At 43.1% G+C, this 23520-nt stretch overlaps 3 protein-coding genes across 4 annotated transcripts; 1 reads left to right on the forward strand and 2 right to left on the reverse strand.

Moving 5' to 3' along the window:
* Positions 1-1436: 1436 nt before the first annotated feature.
* Positions 1437-3481, reverse strand: fam78ba (family with sequence similarity 78 member Ba). Its single transcript, XM_071362407.1, has 3 exons — positions 2995-3481; positions 2331-2610; positions 1437-1797 (listed from the first exon to the last, which is right to left on the reverse strand). Exons 1-3 carry the CDS (start codon positions 3348-3350, stop codon positions 1555-1557), a joined length of 879 nt encoding a protein of 292 aa, XP_071218508.1. The 5' UTR covers positions 3351-3481; the 3' UTR covers positions 1437-1554.
* A 980-nt stretch (positions 3482-4461) lies between these two features.
* cmpk (cytidylate kinase) lies at positions 4462-10036 on the forward strand. 2 transcript variants are annotated; one of them, XM_071362408.1, is made up of 6 exons: positions 4462-4727; positions 6722-6880; positions 7253-7405; positions 7607-7683; positions 8278-8374; positions 8624-10036. In XM_071362408.1, the coding sequence occupies exons 1-6, from the start codon at positions 4584-4586 to the stop codon at positions 8663-8665; spliced, it is 672 nt and encodes a 223-aa protein (XP_071218509.1). In that variant the 5' UTR covers positions 4462-4583; the 3' UTR covers positions 8666-10036. The 2 variants fall into 2 exon arrangements, with proteins under 2 accessions (XP_071218509.1, XP_071218510.1); XM_071362409.1 differs by having other exon boundaries at positions 4464-4727; positions 6734-6880.
* Positions 10037-12573: 2537 nt separating this feature from the next.
* On the reverse strand, positions 12574-19456 carry LOC139551058 (B-cell lymphoma 6 protein-like). The gene is made up of 8 exons (XM_071362410.1): positions 19341-19456; positions 16366-16537; positions 16021-16242; positions 14845-15833; positions 14575-14733; positions 14240-14370; positions 13855-13992; positions 12574-13579 (listed from the first exon to the last, which is right to left on the reverse strand). The coding sequence occupies exons 2-8, from the start codon at positions 16524-16526 to the stop codon at positions 13436-13438; spliced, it is 1944 nt and encodes a 647-aa protein (XP_071218511.1). The 5' UTR covers positions 16527-16537; positions 19341-19456; the 3' UTR covers positions 12574-13435.
* Positions 19457-23520: the final 4064 nt, after the last annotated feature.

Here is a 23520-nt window from a genome sequence, read left to right on the forward strand (position 1 = left end):
CAGACTGCCCGAACTTGTCCAATAAGAAATGCGTTTTGTGTTGGAAAAACATTTTGCTGTGGTGTGCCCTAATGAAGGCAATCCTGGTTCCTATCGAGCCGAGTTCAGACAAACCAAACCAGTCTCTATAGCAACAGATCACTGAATATGTTTGGTACCAATTCAAAAATTAATAAACTGTTCATATAATATATTTCCATTTCTTTGTGTATCTAACATGGAAATAGCTTTCATCTTACCCAAGAATGACAATTGTGAATGTGGATAGAAAGAGACCCAATCAATGGCAGCTATTTTGGGGACACGACAAAGCCGTCATTGTGAAAATTACCACCACCCTGTCTTTCCTGATCATGTATCCTTCTATCTCTCTCGGTCAACAGTCCCTCTGTGTTTGCATAGTTTTGAAGTGGAGATGAGGGATTGAAGGCATGCAGAGAGGGGAGAAAATTATGGAGTGATGAGAGGGAGAGGGATGGACAGACAGATGGGAAGGTGACGACTGAAACTGGTGAGCAGCACAGATGGAGCATGAGTCTTGTGACATTGTGTCATATGGCAGGGGCCCCTCTGAATGAACCCGCTAGCCCAGGCTATTGCCTTGATAGTGTACTGTGGCGCTATGGCCCAATCCCAAATCAACCCCTAGACCCTAACACAAGGCACTTGGTGTAGATCTGAAATGATTGTATAGATAAGCAATATGGTTCGGGGCTAGCAGGTTGGATTGAGACATTGGACATTCATGTGTATGCATGTAGATACTCAACTCACACCAGAAAACCCACACCGTTAACCTTTCTATGTGAGTGCATAGACATGGCACATTTAAATAAGACAACAATCAGCCCATTTCGTTTTAGACCTTTATGCCAAGTAGGTGCTCTTAATACAATCTGATTGATGATTGAGGATATCTCAAACTAACAGAAGATTCATATGATATAATTTGCCTCATCATTTAAATATCTTAACAAAGTGTTCTTAAAGTGTTCTATGTTAAAGGCTGTTACGTCCATAATTGGCACTGAGGGAGTTTTCCAGCGTTCAGGATATCATGGCCAATGTAAGAAGTTCCATTCCATGTCCTAAGTGTGATCAGCTGATACAAAATACTATTCTTATTCCAGTCAAAAACCGTTTTGTCTCTCATGCAATAAGACCTACTGTACGATACAGGATGCAGTTCTGTGTTCAGTCCACCTCAGTAGAACTCCGATAGCTCTGTCCCTTTCTTTCCAAAGGCAGATAGATAGAACTCTAGTACAGCACTGTGGCCGTCCAAAAACAGTCGGACTCAATCAAACGCTGATGCAGTGCTGAGCCTGCCTCCGAAACCAGTCTAGCTCGATAGACCTCTGCTGTGTCAATTCCAATGCAGTCCAGTCCAGATTCACGATTTCTATCATCCATTGAACCCTGACAGTAGGTGCGAGTGAAGAGCTGCAGCTGCCATGTTTGATAAGGGAACTCGTAATTTCCCTCTTCTTCGATGGGCCACACTTCCTCAATAGCATGAACTAATCACATTGCTCTTTCTCAGTCTTTACAACCTTATTTGGGCGGTATCACCACTAGGGGTGCTCCTCTGCGGGGCCTCCACATCAGCACTTGGGCGTCATTGGCATTGGGTCGTCCCAGGGCATTGGGGGGTATTGGTTCCTGGTAGTTGAGAATATGGGGCTGCTCCTGGTGAGGACGGCCTACTAGGGAGGCCCGGGAGCCCAGGGGCATGTCAGGGTCCACGGCGATGTCCACCCGCATCCGCCACCGCACAGTCTGCAGCACGATACGCTCCTGGAAAGTCCGAAACATAATAGTGAAGTTAACTATTATAGCAACTTACATGTAATAGGCTGCAACCCAAAGTGCTTTACAGTTAGCACATGGAGCATTGCTTCACAATCTGTAGCCTACTTTGACCCCAAGGCTGTACATTTCTGTTCTAGTCCAGAATTAACACTGAGCGACAACAAAAAATGTACAGGGATAGTTCACTTCAAAATCACAGTTTGTCAGATGTTTTCAGACAAAAGTCAGACCTCAAGTATGTTGGGATGAGTCCACATTGCACACCATCCGTTGTGTCGCTCAAACTAATTAGATGGGGCTAATCTTTACCATTCATTTGGGATTGAGGTACATATTGTTGGATCCACACAACAGATGGTGTGGGATGTGTATTTATCTTGAGATTAGACCACTTTAGAGGTCTGAAAACATCTGACAAACTTTGATTTTTAAGTGAACTATTCCTTTAAGATATCAAAAACATATAACTTAACAGAGCAGTACACAAAATCCAAGGAAGTCCATCTTCTGAAGCCTACCTTGGTGACAGAGTTGATGGCAACCAACCAGGTGATGAAGCTCTGGTCTCGGGTGATGTGTGACAGCATTGGCGTGTTGCTGTTGCTGATGGGAACGGCCCAGGTCACACTGGGGTAGAAGTTGTCGTTCATGCTGACTGTGAGGTGCGACGGTTTGGACGTGGGACCCGTAAGGGTGACCGTCTCAGTGGTGTTGCCGTACCATGGGTAGCTGACCCCGTCCGAATCGCTGATGGCCTTGACCCGGCCCTCACGGAGCTCCGGTAACTCCCAGCTGGACCTGGGGTAGTGGACATGCAGGATGTCTTTAGTAATATACAAAACATTACAACAGAACATGATACATGTGCAAAGACCTCACTTAATGGGACTCTGTTTTTATTGTAGGCCATGCACGGCTAGAATTTCACCGGCGCTCGAAATTCACCAAGGTCTACAACTGATACAAACAGACAATATTACAGCTCACATGTGACAGACTAGGATTGCCTGGCCAAGTGACTCAAGACTGTGTTAGCCCACTGAACCAAAGCCTAGGCCAATACACTTAAGTGCTGTGGGCGTAGTGTGTGTGTGTCAGAGAGAGAGAGAGAGTGTGTGTCAGAGATTGAATGAGTGGCACTTCGAGATGACTGATGGTGGATGACATCAACTCAGAACTTACATGCCAATGTCCCCATAAGTATTGTAGAACTCCATTTGTGTACACGCCTGGATCCAACCCACCACCCAGGTCTCATTGCGGGGCACCGGAGGCATCACGATCCCTGCGGAGGCCCTGAAGTAAGGTGTCTTATACCGCAGCACTATGGGCGAGTTCTCCTCTATCACCGTTGGGCACTGGTCAATGGAGGCCGATACCTCGTAGACTACAATGTTCTCCCTTCTAATGCGAGGCTTGCAGGAGATGCTCTGGATACAGCCCATGGTGCTGGCAAGTAGCAGAGTAAGCAGAACCAGAGACGAAGGGAGAAGACGATACCTGACCAGTATGCACATCAGTCCCTCTCGGGTTTCCATCCAGCTTTTAAATCAATATCAATCTTTTACTTTACCCATCACTGATAAGGTCAAATTACTGGGTTGAAGAAAACGAAATAGAGGCATAATTTTGAATACAGACATTGAGGCAACATTCGATATCAAATCAATAGAGCAGCAGTTTTTAAGCATTTTTCCGCACTGGGAAAATGGAACGTTAATGCAAGTGCGGTATGGAGAGTGAGTGTGGGGAAGGTACACTGAACACCCCCCTGCAGCCTTCCCCGGTGTGACTGTTGTGTGCCGCACTGCCCTTGGTGCTTGTCCCCAGAAACTGCAATAGGCCCTCCTCCGGGATGCTGCTTACTCTCTGCGAGCCCGAGGTCCCACTTCCTTTTCGAGTCCACGCGTCCGGCTGCAGGTCGGTGCCCTTTGCACCTGCTCCTTCGACTCAGCGTTGTCATGTCAGTGGCGACGGGGCAGCAGGTGCGTCAATGGGGTTGTTCGGGTGCCTTTGTTTGGATGGCTTGCATAGCCCTGTTATTTGTACGGCGCCCTCAAATGAGATTATCTTGGTCGTCACAACAAGAAGACGTTGTACAATGGCTCATATCCTACCTAAAACCGACGATAGTAGGCTAAGTATAGCCTATAGGCTATATAAATCAACGAAACAGCGCGTGGCAGGCTATGGTGCCCTGTTGAGACAAGAAATCGCCTTAGCGTTATTTCAACGTTTTCTTCATGCCATTCTTGGGATCAATGATGAGGGAAGCTCGCATCATGAATGGTGCATCATAAATGGTGAGAGAAAGCAACGAAAGATTCACAAACGTGCCCGCGACTAGGTGTGATACCCAGACGCCCAGACATCCCTAAAATGTTTTGGTGACACGAATCATCCATATACACCTCCGTCTCCCGATTGAGCATTATTGCTCCAACTCCCTCGCTTGGTAGAGCATATTTTCCTCGACGACGGTCGCTGTTCAGTTCGGCTAGGTGCTGATGCTGGGAGGATAGACAGCGGCAACCACTGAGGGAGAGGCGTCACCAGACGCCTGTATTGAAAAGTTTACATCATGTGGGCGTGATTTACACCCCATGGACACTCCCCCATTTGTTGCCATTGGTTGGCCACGTCAAACGCGGAAGTGGTGTTGCTTTGGGTGGACTTCCCACTGACACGCATCAGCCGGTCATTAGATCTGTTCTTCATCCAGACTCCTCGTCGAACCGGGTTCACTTAGTGTATTGTTTGGTTGTCGGTTTATGATTTTCCATTTATTGAGTAGGTTATCAGCGAAGGTGCCGAGCGTTGTGTACAGGGCGGCATTGATCATGAAGCCGCAGGTTGTGTTCGTGTTAGGAGGGCCTGGGGCGGGGAAAGGGACCCAGTGTACCAGAATCGTTGAGGTAAGATGGCGAGAAAAGAACAATGAAAAGGACAAAGATAATTTGACAGGGCATTGAATTGTGTTGGTGGGAAAAAAGACTAACAGATATGAGGGGTTTGTGCTCACTTTTGTTGGCTTCTGTCCACGGGAGACCAGCTAAATGGATCAACTTCCCTTTCTTGTCCTCTGAATGTAATCTACTTGTTATGTTAGCTAGCATAGCTATGCCAAGACCACACTAGCTAACAAGCTAACTAGCTAGCCATGTGAGCAATTAATAAATGCTATTTCAATAAGTCAACCTTTCAATAAGCAAACTATCTGAAGATTTTTCCTGAATATCAGAAGGGTGTACTACAAAGCAGAATCAATGTGTTAGCTAGCAAACGTTAATAAACATCCAGAAAAAAAACATTTTCTGGTTATTGGTTGTTGAGTAAATTAGACCATGCCCATTTCTAGTTTTTCTTGAAAATAAACTCTTATTTCAGAATATTTAGTCAATTTTATCTGGAAAACTCATTGACCCTGCTTGGTAGTATACCCCTCAGGAGTCAAAGTGGGCTATGGCTCACCAAGTGACAGAAGAGGCTAGCCTACTCATTTAGTCCAAAGATCAGTTATGTTCAGAGGCGAATTGGCTCTGGCAGCCAAATACTCCATTTAAATGTGATTCTCAATTGCAGTACATAGAAACATAAAGCCCTCTACTTCGATATGACATCAAAAATAATTTCACAAAGATAGAATGTACACTTTTAACCGGTTTTAACAGTTGCAGCTGACACTATTTTTCAGTTACAACATGTTTGTGGCGTCCTTCCGTTACACACAGGTGTGCGTCGCCCGCAGATAGCTAATTAGCAAAGGTAGTCGCCTCTGTCTTCCGTAAACAAGCGCTGTAACGGAAATATTGCCGTGTGAGACCCTAACCATATCAAATCAAGTTTATTTTATATAGCCCTTCGTACATCAGCTAATATGCTGCATACTGCAGCACTTCGAAATGCTGAAGCAGCACATATAAAGGTGTGTAGGACATTAACCTTTTTGTTTTTTTGAAAATGATTTCTCGATGTGAAAGTTAAGTTCCAAATGTTCTCAAAACTGTATCGTGTGGCGTGTTTACATTTTAGACAGCATTTTGGCATCGTCGGGGCGCTGTCCTCAGCCGGCAGACAGGTTCGTGAATAGACGGTATATACCGTCTATGAATGGGCTAGCTCTATGTTAATTGTGAAAGGCTTCTAGCTACATACACAGCGTAACCTATGCACCGATATTGATATCACGCCAATGTGTAGTCTACGTCTTATCAGTTCAGCTGTTGTGCAATTCACAGTATGTAAAGTTCAGTTTATCTGCAATGCACCTGCTCTAAACCTCCAGCCAATGCCCTTGAACAAGTAGTCTTGAGACATGAAGGCTGACGTGTATCTGAGTCTGGGTGTGGTTTTAGTCAAACGATAAACTACTACTGCTATTCAGCTGTCTGACTATTAACGCACTACATTGTAGCTCCCCCTGGGATTTCTTCTGGGCCAAGATGAGTTTCTTGCATTTGCCAATTACTTTGTTTAGACCTATATTCATACAGAGCAGGGCCACGTGTGTTTGCGCAAGCATCCTGTTCAAGCATGACGAAACAACACGTGTTCTTAAGCCACCCACTCACGTATAAAGCCTGTCTTCATACAGCGAAATATCAAAATCCCTCCCCTTGCTTTCAGTGTCAATGGACCACAGCATCTTCATTTTAGAACAATAACCCACAATGCCTATGACAATGTTCTTTTCTGTGTATTCTCTACTTAATGCATTGGTACTATTGGACTCCTTTAAAAAAAAACGACATTAGTCCCAGACAATTTAATTCTCATATCCAATTAATTCCTATGGATAGTAACATACTTTGTTAGTACAGTACAGGTATGTTTCTGTACAATTGTCCCACGTAAGCGGTTGGATCAGTGATTATTGTGCTGTTTTAGTAAAAGCTGTGGCATTAATTAGCGTTTTTCACAGAACTACAGTTACACCCACCTGTCTGCCGGAGACCTGCTGAGGGCCGAGCGAAGCCGGGAGGCTTCCGAGTTCGGACAGCTCATTGACAGTTACATCAAGGATGGCAAGATCGTCCCTGTCGAGATCACCATTAACTTACTCAGGAAGGTATGCACCAACTCCAGGTACCTATGGCTACAAGGTTTGTGTTAGCTGTTCACGTACAGTAAGTTAGGAATCAGAATTACTATTAGCTTAGTTAACATGGGGTAGAGCGTAGTAGCACTATACAGTCATTGTGGTCTGAGTAAGTCTTTCTCCGCCCTTCTTACTGAAATAGGTTCTGTCATTGTTCCATGGGCTGAATTAATCCATAGTTAAAAGGAATAGTTCACCTCAAAATATTTTTGATGTCAGATGCATATAGGAAGGTCTGCAGGTGGTGTGTAATAAAGACGCATCATGTTTTAGACATAAAAATGTCTGACTTTGATTTGGGGCAGAATATCCCTTTTAACTTTCACTTTCCTTTGTCCTCAGGCCATGGAGGAAACCATGGAGATGGACGAGAAGAAGTTCCGCTTCCTCATTGACGGCTTCCCCCGAAATGAAGACAACCTCCAGGGGTGGACCACTGTCATGGAAGGGAAGGCTAACGTCAAATTTGTGCTTTTCTTCGACTGTACTAGTGAGGTAATAAAACAAACACCTTGGGGGGAGGATCTCCAAGAGGAAGGGGAGGGGACAAAATGGAAGGGGCAAAATCACTGTAAGGGAAAGTCATACCTCATATATAAGCCACATTTGGAGTGCCTCCAAGTGTTAATGTCTTTATTGCTTAGCTGACAGTGTAATGTTTTATGCGGAGAGCTCTGTGTTTTTGCTTGTCTACAGGTCTGTATCGACCGATGTCTAGAAAGAGGGAAGAGCAGTGGGCGCACGGACGACAACAGAGCGAGCCTGGAGAAAAGGTAGCGTCCAAACACTAAGGCTTTACATGATCCCTGACCATTGACCTCTTTCATATGAACTGGATCTCTCAAAAGGAGACAGTGCTCTTGTTCATTAAAAAAACAAGGGTACTTACATTTCCTGGTTTCTAAAATGTTCGCCTGATTTCAGTTCATACGACACATAAGCAAAGTGTGGAGAATCATTGTACCATCTAAACCGCTGTGAAATATAGTTTCAGTCACCAAAATACTGTATTTTCTGCAGTTGTAAGATGTGATACAAAACTGAAAGTACTAAGAAGTTAAAACAACTTAGATGGGAAGCATAGAAATATTGCATATACAACGGATCTACCATTCATCAGACTTTATTTCAATGAGTGTGACAGATCTATAACCTGTATTTCTGTATGGAATCAGTTGGGTTGTACACAAAACGACATAATGGACCTTTAATAATGGACTTTTTAGTGAAAAAAACATTGCTTTTGAGATTGCGATTTTCGTTTTTAGCTTGGCTGTATGTACTTGTGACTGACCCCATTTTGGGTCTCTTCTGAGTCCTGGGTGCTGGTCAGGCATGTTTCTGAGCCTCAATTTTCTCCCCTGAAGGATCCAGACCTACCTGCAGTCGACACGGCCCATCATTTCACTGTATGAGAAACAGGGCAAGGTGCGCACCGTGGATGCCTCGTACGGTGTGGACGAGGTGAGCAAAGGAGTATACAGCCATTGAAGGCCCACATGGTGGGCAGTTGGAACACACTCATTAGTGCAAACTTATTCACTCTTATCTTATATTTTAGTTTTGTGTTAATTCTCTCTGTCTGAGTCGTTTCTTTCCCTATTGGTTTTCTCGCTGTTCCCCTGCACCCTCCGGCAGTCACCCACTTGTCAAAAAACACAGTGTGTCTCTGGTTTTCTCGAATGCATCTCTTTCTCTCCCTCTCTGTTTCAGGTTTTTGACAACGTCAAAGCCATCCTGGACAAAGAGGGTTGAAATCCCCGCCAACTGCCAACGACTGTAACATTCACAGTTACGTTTAGTTTGTCTTTGTATCAACTGCAGCAACACTATACTCAGTTTACATGTCGGTTCATATTACTTTTTACATTTAAAAAAAACAAAACCTTTTTTGTCAGTGCCGAGCTGCTCGTCCAAGGGTGTGAGTGAATATGTGTGTAAGAGTGAATAAGATGGGTAGGAAGATGCTGTATTGACCAACCTCACTGGGTTTCACTACGGTAGTTGTACACCAACTGATAGGCCTGTCATTGTAGTCGTGGGGCTTTGTATAGGGACAAGACTAATATAATTGCTCTTAGCTTGGTGAGGCACTTATTTTTGTTGTCAAGCAGAGGCATATACAGTACTGTATGTTATTTTAAGGTATTTTTGGGGGGTGATAAAATCTGCGTACACACCATTGTTAGCCGTTCCCTAAGCGAAAACGTGCATTTTCACAGACCAACCACTTCTATGGACTAAATCAGAGCTCTCCAACCCTGTTCCTGAAGAGCTACCATCCTGTCCATTTCCACTCCAACCCCAGTTATAATTAACCTGATTCAGTTTATCAACCAGCTAATTAGATCAGGGTTGCACCCAGGGGGGACCCTGGACCGAGTTTGGGAAACCTTGTGTTAGATTAGGGATGGACTGAACCTACAGGACGGTAGAGCTCGAGGAACGGGGTTGGTGAGCCCTGGATTACATGGGGAATGATGAAGAAAAGGGTAGCCAGAGAGGGAGAAAAGAGATGTCGTCTCATGTGAATCAATTTGGTTGTACTCAGAGATGAACATGGTCTTAAGACTTCCCGTGTGTACTAATAAAATATATAAAGCACCGGTCTCATGTTGGAAGAAATATGAATAGCGGTCCCATAGGACCACAGGGAATCGAGACACAGTAGCCGTGATTGCAGTATTGCAAATTTGTGGATTAAACTGGCATGGCAACGATAGTTGTTACTGCACATACGGTGTGGGACCAATTTTGAACTTAAACTTGTTAAATCAAGTTTAAACTTGGGACTATCCGCAAGTTTGTGTCACTGCACATGAAAGAGTATTTGATGTTCTCCCGAATGCTGAAATACTGACAGGTCTTTGTAGTCCCATGTAGTGTGACTGAAAATGTGAAGTCCAATGCTTACCGTGTTCTCCAACAAGGACTTGCCTGTGTTATGTATGTGTCATTACAAAAGTGCACAAAGATCAGCTCCCGACGGTTAAGTTTCTGTTGTGTGTTATTTGTTAAATCTTTGATTATGCGACAAAGGATGAAGGACCAGTTTTGTCGAATCAGAGTATATTGCCATGTAAAGTGGGAGAAACCGTCAAATACAAACAAACCAAATATACCCCCCTCCATGTCTCTGTACTTTATTATCTTTGCCAGGTGAGTACTTATGGACCCACTCAAACAGGTAATTCCAACATTCACAGAAGGCCACACTATTTCAAGGGAGTAGTCAACCTTAGAATCTAGACTTTGACAGGTGAATACTTATGGAGCCTGACAAACTCACCAGTAGTTCCAGTCAGACCGGTCACACTGTTTCAAGGGTGTCTCTCAACTGTTTTCTGACGGGTCCCTGAGAGTAATTTGGCTAGTTCTACAGTGCTCAATATAATTGTTCCTCGCTGAGATTTTGATATCTTTAACTATTTACAATCTCTTTATTTTGTGCCTACCACAAGCCTTGTACTAACGGTTGTTGTTGGTATTACTAGTTTGCCGTATCAGACCAGAACTCCTTCAACATTGTTTACATTACTTTTATTTTATTTCATCCAAGCTTTCTGTCAGCTACCATGATCACAAATGTGCTAATATAATATATGCCATTTAGCAAGCTTTAGCTAAACTCCTTGTGTGTTATAACTCAATTCAAGGGTGAGTGGTTATAGCCACAGTTATAGTTACATTTTATTTATTAAAAAAATCTGAAAATGCAATTGTGTAATTTAAGTGTACAAACAGCCGTCATAGTAAGTATTACGTAACAATGTACAGTTCCACTGCAACACTACCTAACCATGTAACTACATTGGAAATACTGATGGGTACAGATAGGGTTCACTCCCATGTCAGTCAACCCAATAAGCCAGCAGAGGGCAGACTGACATCACCAGTGGTTCACTTGTTGAGAAATGTCACGTCACCATTTTTACTTTATTTGTTATTCGAGTTTTTCATGTCAATTTCTCAATTTAAACGGGCAATCGGCAGTTGCTACAGTACACCCGTTTTTTAACTTAATATGTACCCATTGTTTCTTGAGGAATATACCTTCTAAATGCCTCATGAGCTTAGTTTAACTATCGTACCCTATCAGAACCCAAAATACAAGCTTTTTTAAACAAAGTAAATGTAAAACAAAGACTGTAGAGCCTCTACATGGTTAAAACTAGCATTTTTTTGATACATTGGATGGTCAATACTTGCATCCATAGCTCTGTCTATGATTTTGAGAGTGGTTACATTTCTTTAGCCCCATCCCACATTTGAGGGGAGCATGCTTTGTTATTGTTTCAATTGCTGATTGGCCCTTTAAACTTCCGCATTCACATCTTATGCAATGAATTATGCACATCGTCGAATTGTATCTTGTGATTCCATGACACTTTAGCATGCCACCACTTCTGTGTTATGTGCTCAAGGAAAATGTCCATTGAATCATTTAACTTCAAAGAGCACTAAAAAACTAAAAATAATTTTATGATAATACAGGTGCTTTTTCAACTCTGGCCTAATATTTAAACAGAATGTGTTCTGTCTGTACATGACCAATGAGAACATTCAATATTGTTACATAATCATAAGTGAACTATAATGCCAAACTACCTGTTTCCTTTCACTACCTGTGTCATTCCACGAATAGAGTGCCTTTTGTGTAGTGTCTAATTTTGACATTCTGTCATTAACTTAATTCCACTTAATAACAGTGTAATATTAAACATGCTTTCCCATCTCAAAAGGTTCAATTAAGAAAAACTACAATTAAAGTGACAGGGTTGACGATTTCACCTTAAATCAGCCATAAATTCCCTTAACAGGGGGAACGGAAGCTTGTGTGCAACAGGGATGGACAATTGAATGCAAGCTTCACAAAACATTTCTAGCCTACTTATCTATGGGTAACAGGGTTGACGTGTTATGCTCGGCACACTCAGTTTTCCACCACAAAACAGACAATTGCCAAAATTAGAAGAACTAGCGCACTTAATTTGACACAGATTTGACTATTAGATGTTCAATGTTTCTTTTGGGAAGAAAATAAGTTTTGTTCACCTTACAGAGTTGACCTTAAACTTGAGTGACACGTGTAAATGAATCACTAATCACATTTAAATAAATACAAATCTTCAGAAACTTTCCCAATGCAACAAAATAACTTTTCAATGATGAAAACTTGGGTTGCCAAAATTGATTCTCTGTGAATGCACATTATTTAGTTTCATGAAACACACTGTGTAATAGAGATTTTAAAAGGTGAATTTAATGAGAAGGCTTTTATTCACCGAGAGGCTTGTAGGAAGTCACATCAGTGGCTACAGAAACAGTGTCACTGAAACATTATCAGTGTGCCCGTTTCTCAGTCTGGCAACAAACTTGAACCATAACAGTCAAAACTGGCAGACATTTGATACTGGCAGAAGAAACAGGTCAGAGGTAGAACATCAGTACAACAACAAAAAACGTTATTAAATATGGTTCTTTAACATACATGGTTAACCCGCTTCCCTTCCCCCAAGGTAGTACATCGGTCTGCGTCGCCCCACACATACTATCAAGTTTATTACATATCAATCCAGATCCCAGTTCATGTTAGGATGTGATATTTCCCGAGACGTTCTTATTTGCATTGTCACATTGACAAATGATACCGAAAGACGCACTCGTGTTTCCATAACAAATTCCTTTATTTCTATTTCACATAAAGCTCTGCAGTTTACAAAGACAAATGTTGATAACGGTCCTGAGGACTTGTAGCTTGAGAGCTGGCGTATTTACAGCTTGTTGGCTTGAGACAAAAAGCAGACAAAACAAATACGGTAGAAAGTGCTGACGTAGGACTTTGCGGTAATGAACTGAATAGACAAAAAAACTACTTAGTGTAAGGCACCTTGAATACATTGCATATGTACCCGTGTCGGATAATATATTATTTTGACCAAATGACAGACGCAATAACAAACTTTCACTAGGTAGAAAGACAAAAGCGGCTGTACCTTAGTAATTACAGACATATACTCTGCCAGCAGAGGGCAATCTGGATAGATATTACATTATATATATGTATTCACAATATACAAGATATAAGAAACTACAAAGAACTGGATAATAAATTAGCTTTTCTTCAGCTGAACATGCCCCAGTATACTTTATCTATAATATAATTGTACCCATGTAACAGTGTTTCTCATTCTCTAACAGTTGAGTGTCTTCTAAAACAACACTGTCCTTCAATTGAAAACATTCAGGAAAAAAGTATTACCCGATATAAGAATTCATATTCCAAACCTATAATTTTCTCAATGTACATTCCATCAGTACGTCCCGGACTTCTATACAAACATAAAGTAAAATGGCTATGAATTATACAATATGGTTCTATGTTCACATTTGGAGGGAAGCCATCTGCCATTTGCCAACAAACACAACAATCTCTGACAGTGTGGTACTAAGTCGCTATGATGTGTTACTATGACAACGTAAGACGGTTGTCTGCCAATCAAACTCCATCTTCCCAGTGTCCATTTAGCAGGCCTTGGCCAAGCCAACGAGCATGTCCGTGTTCGCCCGGCGGTACTGAGTCTTGGTGTTGGTGACCGCGCCGTGCTTCTGCCGGAGATGCAGCCTCAACTGGCTCTTGTGGCGAAAGTGGAGGTCACATTTCTCGCACTGAGGAAGAAAAGAATGGAACGCAATGAGTCACTAATTCAATCAAACTGCCTGTCAATAGGTTCATTCATGCATTCAATGAAGGGTTAGCAAGAGGACAGAGGCTATAGCCGATATTCATTTAAGCTGAGGCCCTGGCTTGTACATAGCGATACTCTGCTTATGCTATTGATAGACAGTCACAGGAAGCCAGGAAGGGATTATTGAGGAAGTGGACCAGTGCCGATTTAGCCGATACACACTGGGTCAAGTGAACGGAAAGATAAGGTGTTTACATGGTAGGGCTTTTCTCCTGTGTGGATGCGTAAGTGGCTCTTGAGGGTCTGAAGATGGCGGAAGTGTGTCCCACAGATCTCACAGGGATACGGCTTCTCCCCCGTATGTATCAGCACGTGGGCACGGAGGTGCGCGACCTAGGAAGAAAATCCATAAGATACTTTAGATTTGTAGGAGATCAAATCAAATGTATTTATATAGCCCTTCTTACATCAGCTGATATCTCAAAGTGCTGTACAGAAACCCAGCCTAAAACCCCAAACAGCAAGCAATGCAGGTGTAGAAGCACGGTGGCTAGGAAAAACCAAGTAAATATAAAAGAATGCATGTTTTGGACATAGCTGTCCTTCATGAGTGAATCACAGTTCATAGCTGCTTCCTCACCTGTATGAAGCGAGAGCCACACGTTTCACACTTGTATGGCTTTTCTCCTGAGTGGATTCGGGTGTGGGTCTTGAGGTTGGCCGGCCGGTTGAACTGAGCACCGCAGATGTTACAGCGGTACGGTTTCTCGCCTGGATTGCAAGAGGTATAAAAAAAAACATAAAACACTGATACCAGTACCTTGTATGTACTCTTGAGTACACAACACATTAGGAACTACTCTTTCCATGACAGACTGACCAGGTGAATCCTGGAACATCGCACAGAGATGCACAAATACGATAAAACATTGAATATGGGCGAATCTCTCCTTTAAGATGTAACAGAAGTCTTACCGGTGTGGACAGTCTTGTGGCTGGCGAGGTTCCCTTTGTAACGGAAGGCAGCCTGGCACCGGTCACACTTGTATGGCTTGTCAGCATGGACCTGGAGCATGTGGCCTTTCAGGGAGTCCGCTTCCGCAAACTTTGAGTTGCAGAAGTTGCAACCATTCTCTACAACAGAAACATTGAGATTTAGCCAATTAAAAGTGGAACAGCATGAATGTAAATGTACTGCGTCAATGTTTATAGCACTGTCCCCACTAATTTAAGTACACTACTCACCACCGCTTGAGTCGGAGTACTCAGAGTGCAGCTCATTGTCCTCCCCGCTGTAGGTTCCAGGGGAGCGGGGACACACCACCATGTGCTGAGGGGCATCTGTACCACAGGAGGAGCATCTCAGTTGGCTAATGTTGTGATGGCTGGCCTGTGGGACAAGGATCTCTTCTCTGTGCACGTTGACCATCTCTGCAGCCTGCAGCTCCTTCATCGGTCCCTCTGATCCACTAGTCCTGTTAGAGCCCTGAGGAGTGGTGCAGTCCCCAGCCTCAACGCTCCCTCCCTGGGCCTCGTCCTTCTCCCTGGAGGTCTGGTTCATCACGATGAACTTGTACTTCTTCCAGTTGCGGGCCTTGGGCTCCTGGGAGCAGCCAGAGGTCTGGGTCGCATTCCTGCTGCAGCCACTGGACTCGGTGGGGGAGTTGGGCTGGCAGTCAGAGCGGAGGGGGCTCTGCGGGCTGCAGATCACCCCTTTGCTGCAGCCTGGGGACAGGCTGAGGGAGTCTGGCTGGGGGGGCTGGATGCTGTCCTCCTCCATGGGGGAGGCCCCTCTGTGTTTAAGTCCCTGGAGCCCCATGAAGGGCCCCGGCGGGCGGCTGGAGCAGGGGAGAGGGCGGAGGATCGTAACGGAGGAGGATGAGGACTGGGATGAAAGAGGGTGGTGGATGATGGTGGTGGCCTCTGTGCGATTCGTGGGAGAGAAGAGTTTCTGAGAGACGGAATTCCCTTTGTGGTCACTGAAATTGAGGGCGTCTGGCAGCTTTCCGATGGGCATTGGGACGTGTTTTCCGTGGACGTGGTGGGAGCTACCCGAAGCATTGATACCAGTGAATACACTGGGGCAGTAGCTCCTCCGGTCTCTGAGGGGAGACATGGATGTGTGGCTGGGGCTGGTCGCCAACCCATCCAGGGACCTGAAAGCAGGGAGGTCCTGAGAGAGACGCATCGGGCTGGTCAGTACCTCATCTCTCTGCAGAGTCACAGACTGCTCTCTAAAAGGGCCAGGAAAGAAGGAAAAACAGCCATTTAGTTCCAAACCAGATACTATGCAGATGTGAATAAGTAAAAAAAAAAATAGGGCCTGGAATATTCACCGACCCGACCAGGAAAAGTTCCAGCCACTAGTAGGCTACAAACCAAGTCTAAATGGACGAGCAATTATGTAAATGTTGTTTGTACCTTGACCTGATGAATCTGCGGCAGGTGTCCACCACATGTTCCATCTGGAGGTATGACGCTGTGTTCATGGTAACCAAAACCAGGCTGTCCTTCAGGGTCAGGGTGGAGGTGTACATGAAGTCCAGCAGGATGGCAAAACCATCAGGGTCCACCGTGGGGTCCAGGCTGATGGCACTCAGGTTACTCTTCAGGGGGTCGGTGAATATGGAGTAAAAGAGCCCACTGTAAAACGGGGGAAAAATGTAAAATCGCATGTTAAGATTGTGCCTTTTTCTCTCACAATGGCAGTCGCATAGCACACGAAGAACGATTGGCCTAAAAACACGTAGTTGGTCTTGAACGTACCTGCAGGCCACGAGGACTGCCCTGTGAGCGCAGAAGCGCTGACCGTCAATCTGGATTGTGACATCTGTCAGGATATTTCTACTGCGGAGTCGGTTGAAGTTCAGCAGAACATCACCAGCATGGCGGGTGAATTGAATGCAGCCATCTGCCAATGAGGCCATGATGTCAGAATCTGGAGAAACATGGAAAAATACAATATCGATAAAGGACAATCCGCCAAGCTCAGACTGTGAGAGTTGCTGATTAACATAAACATGAAGTATGCAAAGCTGCTCTAGTCATATATTTGTCATATGTTATACGCTACATGACCAAAAGTATTTGGACAGCTGCTCGTCGAACATCTCTTTCCAAAATCATGGGCATTAATATGAAGTTTGTCCCCCCTTTGCTGCTGTAACAGCCTCCACTCTTCTGGGAAGGCTTTCCTCTAGATGATGCAACATTGCTGCGGGGACTTGCTTCCATTCAGCCACAAGAGCATTAGTGAGGTTGGGCGATTAGGCCTGGCTCGCAGTCAGTGTTCCAATTCATCCCAAAGGTGTTCGATGGGGTTGAGGTCAGGGCTCTGTGCAGTTCAGTCAAGTTCTTCCACACTGATCTCGACAAACCATTTCTGTATGGACCTCGTTTTGTGCACAGGGGCATTGTCATTCTGAAACAGGAAAGGGCCTTCCCCAAATTGTTGCCACAATGTTGGAAGCAGAGAATTGTCTAGAATGTCATTGTATGCTGTAGCATTAATATTTCCCTTCACTGAAACTAAGGGGCCTAGCCCGAACCAAGAAAAACATCCCCAGACCATTATTCCTCCTCCACCAAACTTTGCAGTTGGCACTATGCATTGGGGCTGGTAGCATTCTCCTGGCATCCGCCAAATCCAGATTTGCCTGATGGACTGCCAAATGGTGAAGCGTGATTCATCACTCCCGAGAACGTGTTTCCACCACTCCAGCTGACACTTGGCACTGCACATGGTGATCTTAGGTTTGTGTGCGGCTGCTCGGCCATGGAAACCCATTTCATGGAGCTTCCGAGTGCTACACTCCCTTTCTGTGAGCTTGTGTGGCCTACGACTTCACGGCTGAGCCGTTGTTGCTCCTAGAAGTTTCCACTTCACAATAACAGCTCTTACAGTTGACTAGGGCAGCTCTAGCAGGGCAGAAATTTGACAAACTGACTTGTTTTTAAGGTGGCATCCAATGATGGTGCCACGTTGAAAGTCACTGAGCTCTTCAGTAAGGCCATTCTACTGGCAATGTTTGTCTACAGAGATTGCATAGCTGTGTGCTCGATTTTATACATCTGTCAGCAATGGGAGTGGCTGAAATAGCAGAATCCACTAATTGGAAGGGGTGTCCACATACTTCTGTATATATAGTGTATATGAGGACATACTGTAGCATCATAATCCTATTACCATTGTAATCCTATTACCATTGAACTTGGTGTAGGTGGCACCATTTCAATGTCCAACAAAGTAAAAAGCATTGCTGGAAATGGGACCACGTCTCTGAGGGAGGCTACAGATCTAAAATACCATGTCAACTATAGCTAACTGAGGCATTGAACTCATGTTCATGACACACAAATAGTGACAAGCCATGATTGTTGTGGAAAAGTTGACTTTATACAGGCTACAGTAAACAAGTTAGGGAATTTGCTGGTACCCAAATATTGGATTACATATTGCTATTAGACCTACCATAGACATTATTAACCCTTACAATAAACGTACAAATAAAATATTTGTACATTTAGAAAATTATGACCTTTATTTCACTGCAAATATTTTACTATACATTACTTAATAAACACTTCGATAAAAGACACATTTAAACCCCGTTTCCTATTTGCTTTTGACCTTTAGCCAAGCCCATAAATGCTGACGGCTCACGCTTGGAACATGTTTCGCATTTAGTACATTCCGTTTTGGGGTGCGCACAGATTAGGTTGCTTCTAAATACCCTTCCTGTTCTTCGATAGGCCTATACGTGGAAAGCCAGCTTGTTTAACATATGACATTTAACACTTGTTATACCTAATTTATTTTAACTAGAAAAATAAACTAGAAAAATTGGAATCCGGAAATGCGAATAATAGGTTGTGGGATTTTAGGAGTTTCAAATGCATGTACGCGCACAGGACTACACTGTAAATGTAGTACAAAACGAGTAGGCAGTTATTGATAATAACGGTCCATTAAAACAAATCAAGAATTTAGGCCTACATCAAAATATTATTTGTTTTTTTCGCAGCATTGCACGAAAAAGTATTCGACAGATCATTAGTGGAAATCTACCAGCGAAGTTAAACCACCATCAGAGAGAAAAGTACAGCACTCAAAGCTTAAATGTAGTACGCAGTGATCTAACAAGACAGGCTCGCCCTGTTGCGCGAATTTTCTTGCTCTTAGCTTACTGATATTTAACGACTATTAAAGATGCATACTTTTTGAGAATATCAAATCATATTAGCCAGAAAAAAACTTTGATAAAATCAAAAACATTCTGGCTATATAAACCCAAAAGGCATCTTTATGTACAGTAGGATAGGCTATAAAAGAGCTGCACATTCGGCCTAATATATTATCTCTCGATAATATCTAGATATTCGATAAACCAACATGATAAAAAAAAGTGAGCATAAATGTGGCAATACATTTTTTTTTTATAATAGTTTCCCAATGACAGAATGAACCACGAACTTCCGACTGAATCTCTGGCAAGCATGCTGCTTGAGCAGAGAAGATACTAGACTACTTGACCATTAATCAAGTAAAAACATTAGCAAGAAGTCTAGCAACTGCAGCCTAAGAAACCCTACTGTTCACAAAACTAAAGAAAACATAAAACAATCTAAAGAATTTAATTATTTAAAGTGTATCAATAGAGGTCAATGAGCCACAACAAATGTCTACCACTATAAGCAACTTCTAGCATTATACTGTAAAATAATGAGGGAAAAAAATTCACCTTATAAAACTTTCCTGGAAACTTCGTGCATCACCAGTTCTGAGAATCAAGTTCTAAGAAACTCAAGGGTTTAATTCTCGGAATTCTACCAGAGGGCCATACCATTTCCAAATCAGTGGGGAGGGTACATGGTGTTGTGTGTGTCTTTTTATCGTCATTACACGAAATAGATTCGGATATTCTATTTAGACCGTAAATTAGAGACGATATACTATTGATTAAGTTTCAAAAATAAACGGAGACATGGATTTGAACTATGAAAACTATTTCATTCTTGGTCTATTATACCTCTTTAGTGTAACTGTCCAAATACAAGGTCACCTGACCATTCTATATAGACCTCGAAGAAAATGAGCTCGTTCACGAGGATGGACACGAGCAAGCTTTTGCGTAAAGAGATTTGATCTATAAATCAGGCGATAGGTAGGTGGCTTGCCTGTGATTAGATGCTTTGTTTTTTTATTTTATGCGCAACCCTACTACTTTTTGGAAACGTCTTCAGTTTCAGCTATCCACTTTGGATTGTAACCTTTTTTCCGTTCACTGTTGTGTGGAAGTAGCAGCAATTACAATAATTTTGGTATTGTGGAGGACAAAACAGTTTGACGGAAACGCACGCTAGTTTCAGGAAATAGTAGCCTATAGCACCGCAATGCCCAACGTTGTAGTCTAAGGTGGTTGGACTCTGTATTAGTAGTCATTTAATAGTAAGTATAGGCAAAAACATGTACAGAAATCTCCACCTACATAGGCGTGAATAAAACTTTTGCGCAAGTGCTACAAAGGCAGCAATGGTTATGCGCTAACGTTATATGGCTATAGGCTAGGCATCATGCGGAACCGCTCTGTATTATTTATCTATTTATTACATTGTAATAAATTGTAATAAACATGTTGGAATGGATTTACACTTGAACCCTATTTTATTTAACCTACTGTTACATGACTCGTTTACAATATCCACTAGCACCCGCAGTCAATAAAGAGATTAGGACACGAAGATGAGATCATTCCTTTAGGATAGCATACTGCCCGACTGGTAGGCTGCTTGAGACACAAAATTAGGTGTGAACTTTTGCCTGTGTTTAGGCTATTCCATCTATGTAACTTAAAGGGGCAATCTGAAGTTGATACATCCATTTTTGGACTTGAAATTGATGATATGAACTAATTGATTCTTGAAGAATATAACTGCCTAATGTAAATGCCTAATGGGGTTAGTTCAACTGTCATACCCCATCAGGACCCCAAAATGGTTCACTCCAATGCTTGTAAACTAAGTAAATGTAAAAAAATGTATGGTCAGTCCTTGCATACATTGCTCTGTCTATGAATTTTAGAGTGGTTACATTTCTCCAGCCCCATCCCCCAGCGTGTTACGAAAACGGGTGGGAAATTCGCTTTGTTATTGTTTCAACTGCTGATAGCTGCTTTAAGTAGCCTAACCTATGAAGTGCAGGTGCCAGGCAAAATGTAGGCTAAACAAAACCTTAGGCCTACTTACACTACATGACCAAAAGTATGTGGACACCTGTTCGTCGAACATCTCATTCCAAAATCTTGGGCATTAATATGGAGTTCGTCCCCCCTTTGCCGCTATAACAGCCTCCACTCTTCTGGGAAGGCTTTCCCCTAGACGTTGGAACATTGCTGCGGGGACTTGCTTCCATTCAGCTACAAGAGCATTAGTGAGGTCGGGCACTGATGTTGGGCAATTAGGCCTGGCTCGCAGTCAGTGTTCCAATTCAACCCAAAGGTGTTCGATGGGGTTGAGGTCAGGGCTCTGTGCAGGCCAGTCAAGTTCTTCCACACCGATCTCAACAAACCATTTCTGTATGGACCTCACTTTCTGCACGGGGGCACAAAATGTCATTCTGAAACAGGAAAGGGCCTTCCCCAAAATGTTGCCGCAAAGTTTGAAGCAGAGAATCGTCTAGAGTGTCATTGTATGCTGTAGCATTAAGATTTCCCTTCACTGGAACTAAGGGGCCTAGCCCAAACTATGACAAACAGCCCCAGACCAGACAATTATTCCTCCTCCACCAAACTTTACAGTTGGCAATATGCATTCGGGCAGGTAGCGTTCTCCTGGCATCTGCCAAACCCAGACTCATCTGTCGGACTGCCAGATGGTAAAGTGTCATTCATCACTCCAATGAGTCCAATGGCGGCGAGCTTCACACCACTCCAGCCGATGCTTGGCATTGTGCATGGTGATCTTAGGCCTGTGTGCGGCTGCTAGGCCATGGAATCCCATTTCATGAAGTTCCCGATGAACAGTTATTGTGCTGACATTGCTTCCAGAGGCAGTTTGGAACTCGGTAGTGAGTGTTGTCGTCGGTCCTGTTCTGTGAGCTTGTGTGGTCTACCACTTTGCAGCTGAGCCATTGTTGCTCCTAGACGTTTCTACTTCACAATAACAGCACACAGTTGACCGGGGCAGCTCTAGCAGGGCAGAAATTGTATGAATTGACTTGTTTGAAAGGTAGCATGCTATGACGGTGCTACATTGAAAGTCACTGAGCTCATCAGTAAGGCCATTCTACTGCTAATGTTTGTCTGTGGAGAAAGCATGGCTGTGTGCTCAATTTTATATACCTGTCAGCAACGGGTGTGGCTGAAATAGCTGAATCCACATATTTGAAGGTGTTTTCACATACACTATATATACAAAAGTATCTGAAATAGGACAGCACTCTGGTGAATAAACTTAAATTAACATTTATATTTCTGCACTAACGTTTGGGGTATGAGCTCTTCTTCAGCGTGCATAAGACGCAATGGCAATCAATGTTACAACAATAATACAGGCCACACACAGGTGGGCATACTTATAGATTCACAAAGTCAGTAATTGTCCAATCAAAAGATCCCAGCTGTGGGGGGGGGGGGGGGGGGGGGGGCATGAAAATCAAATAAATAAATACAAAATCTATACGCAAACACACAATAAAGCCTAAATGTTAGCAGGGTATTTTCAGCCAACCTATTTATAGCCTACAAGAAAATAAGGAAAGAAACATTCCTCACTGAGACCTGCTGGGGCAAGAGTGCCCAAGCAGCCTATGCAATACATCTCTCTTTTGGAGAAGTCATTTATACCCATCTCCTCCCATATGTCTCACCTTCACCATTCAATGACCATATAACGTAAGGCACTTAGTTCATAATTATGGCTTTTGAAATGCCTGGCAACAGGTGGTTTTTCATTAGGTTTGCGAATGGAGCTCTTATGCTCACAAATCCTTCTTAAGTTCACGTTTGGTCTTACACAGATAATACAAGTTTCAGGAACACTTAAAGGAGATGTACAACGTAGGCCTATTTTGCCTACTTAACTCTCCCGCAGGGTTTTCTTGAATTCCCTGTTTAGTAGGCTACGATGCATACTTGAAATCAAGTAACATTGTGTGTGAGTGAGTGAGAGTTTCAGATAGGATCCAAAACATTTGGCAACATCAACAAAAACAGTCTGATGCTTGGCTAATTGCATTGGGTTCTGTTCTACAGCTCTCAATTGCATCCATTCATATCACTCAATACTCAGTCTATCAGATGCAGAATCACTGGTTCAATCATTAGTAATCACTACATACACAGTAGTTGACTTGATCACACATTTATTGTTGGCCAGGGTCATGGTGTTTCAAGTCACAAGATTTGGTCCAGCAGATAAGAACCAAATATTATGTCCATTAGAAATGCTTTGATGAGGAGTCCTTTCAGCCTTTACAAAAAGCAAATAAACGTCTAAACAAAGATGTCTAGCTTTAGTGCCATTCCAGGTGTAACTTATTATACTCAGTGGTGTAGTGCTATTTTATTAAAGGTGCCGGAGCGGCAAAAAAAAGTAATATAAGGTTATAATTTCTCAACCAACCATAAACATTTGATCTCACTCAGTTCCATTCAGATCTTCTTGAGGGATGTGAGTAAATGCACTTTGAGTAGATGATGTCAACAAGCTACAGACTAGCCTGCCTGTATTGTTTCCATCAGAGCACGTTCATCCTATGGCACACACTGGTTTAGTTTTGGCTGCATCATGAGAAAAAAAACATGACCATTCAGCACAATCATCCTTAAATCTTATTAGAATTGACATGGCGTTTTTGGTCTTACAGTAACTTTAAAGTATGCTATTATATTCAGGCTGTTATGCAGATGGACATGAAGCCAT

This window comes from Salvelinus alpinus, chromosome 23, assembly GCF_045679555.1.
Source record: "Salvelinus alpinus chromosome 23, SLU_Salpinus.1, whole genome shotgun sequence".
NCBI classification, from domain to species: domain Eukaryota; kingdom Metazoa; phylum Chordata; class Actinopteri; order Salmoniformes; family Salmonidae; genus Salvelinus; species Salvelinus alpinus.

What these genes read in the sequence shown, in the direction of transcription:
- fam78ba (XM_071362407.1), bottom strand. Translation starts at nt 3,350, where the DNA reads ATGGAAACCCGAGAGGGACTGATGTGCATACTGGTCAGGTATCGTCTT. An exon ending in ACTTATGGGGACATTGGCAT is followed by an intron (nt 2,611 to 2,994) that starts GTAAGTTCTGAG and finishes CCACTACCCCAG; the next exon opens with GTCCAGCTGGGAGTTACCGG. An exon ending in CCATCAACTCTGTCACCAAG is followed by an intron (nt 1,798 to 2,330) that starts GTAGGCTTCAGA and finishes CGGACTTTCCAG; the next exon opens with GAGCGTATCGTGCTGCAGAC.
- cmpk (XM_071362408.1), top strand. Translation starts at nt 4,584, where the DNA reads ATGATTTTCCATTTATTGAGTAGGTTATCAGCGAAGGTGCCGAGCGTT. An exon ending in AGTGTACCAGAATCGTTGAG is followed by an intron (nt 4,728 to 6,721) that starts GTAAGATGGCGA and finishes GGCATTAATTAG; the next exon opens with CGTTTTTCACAGAACTACAG. An exon ending in AGAGCGAGCCTGGAGAAAAG is followed by an intron (nt 7,684 to 8,277) that starts GTAGCGTCCAAA and finishes TCTCCCCTGAAG; the next exon opens with GATCCAGACCTACCTGCAGT.
- LOC139551058 (XM_071362410.1), bottom strand. Translation starts at nt 16,526, where the DNA reads ATGGCCTCATTGGCAGATGGCTGCATTCAATTCACCCGCCATGCTGGT. An exon ending in GCAGTCCTCGTGGCCTGCAG is followed by an intron (nt 16,243 to 16,365) that starts GTACGTTCAAGA and finishes CCCGTTTTACAG; the next exon opens with TGGGCTCTTTTACTCCATAT. An exon ending in CGCAGATTCATCAGGTCAAG is followed by an intron (nt 15,834 to 16,020) that starts GTACAAACAACA and finishes TGGCCCTTTTAG; the next exon opens with AGAGCAGTCTGTGACTCTGC.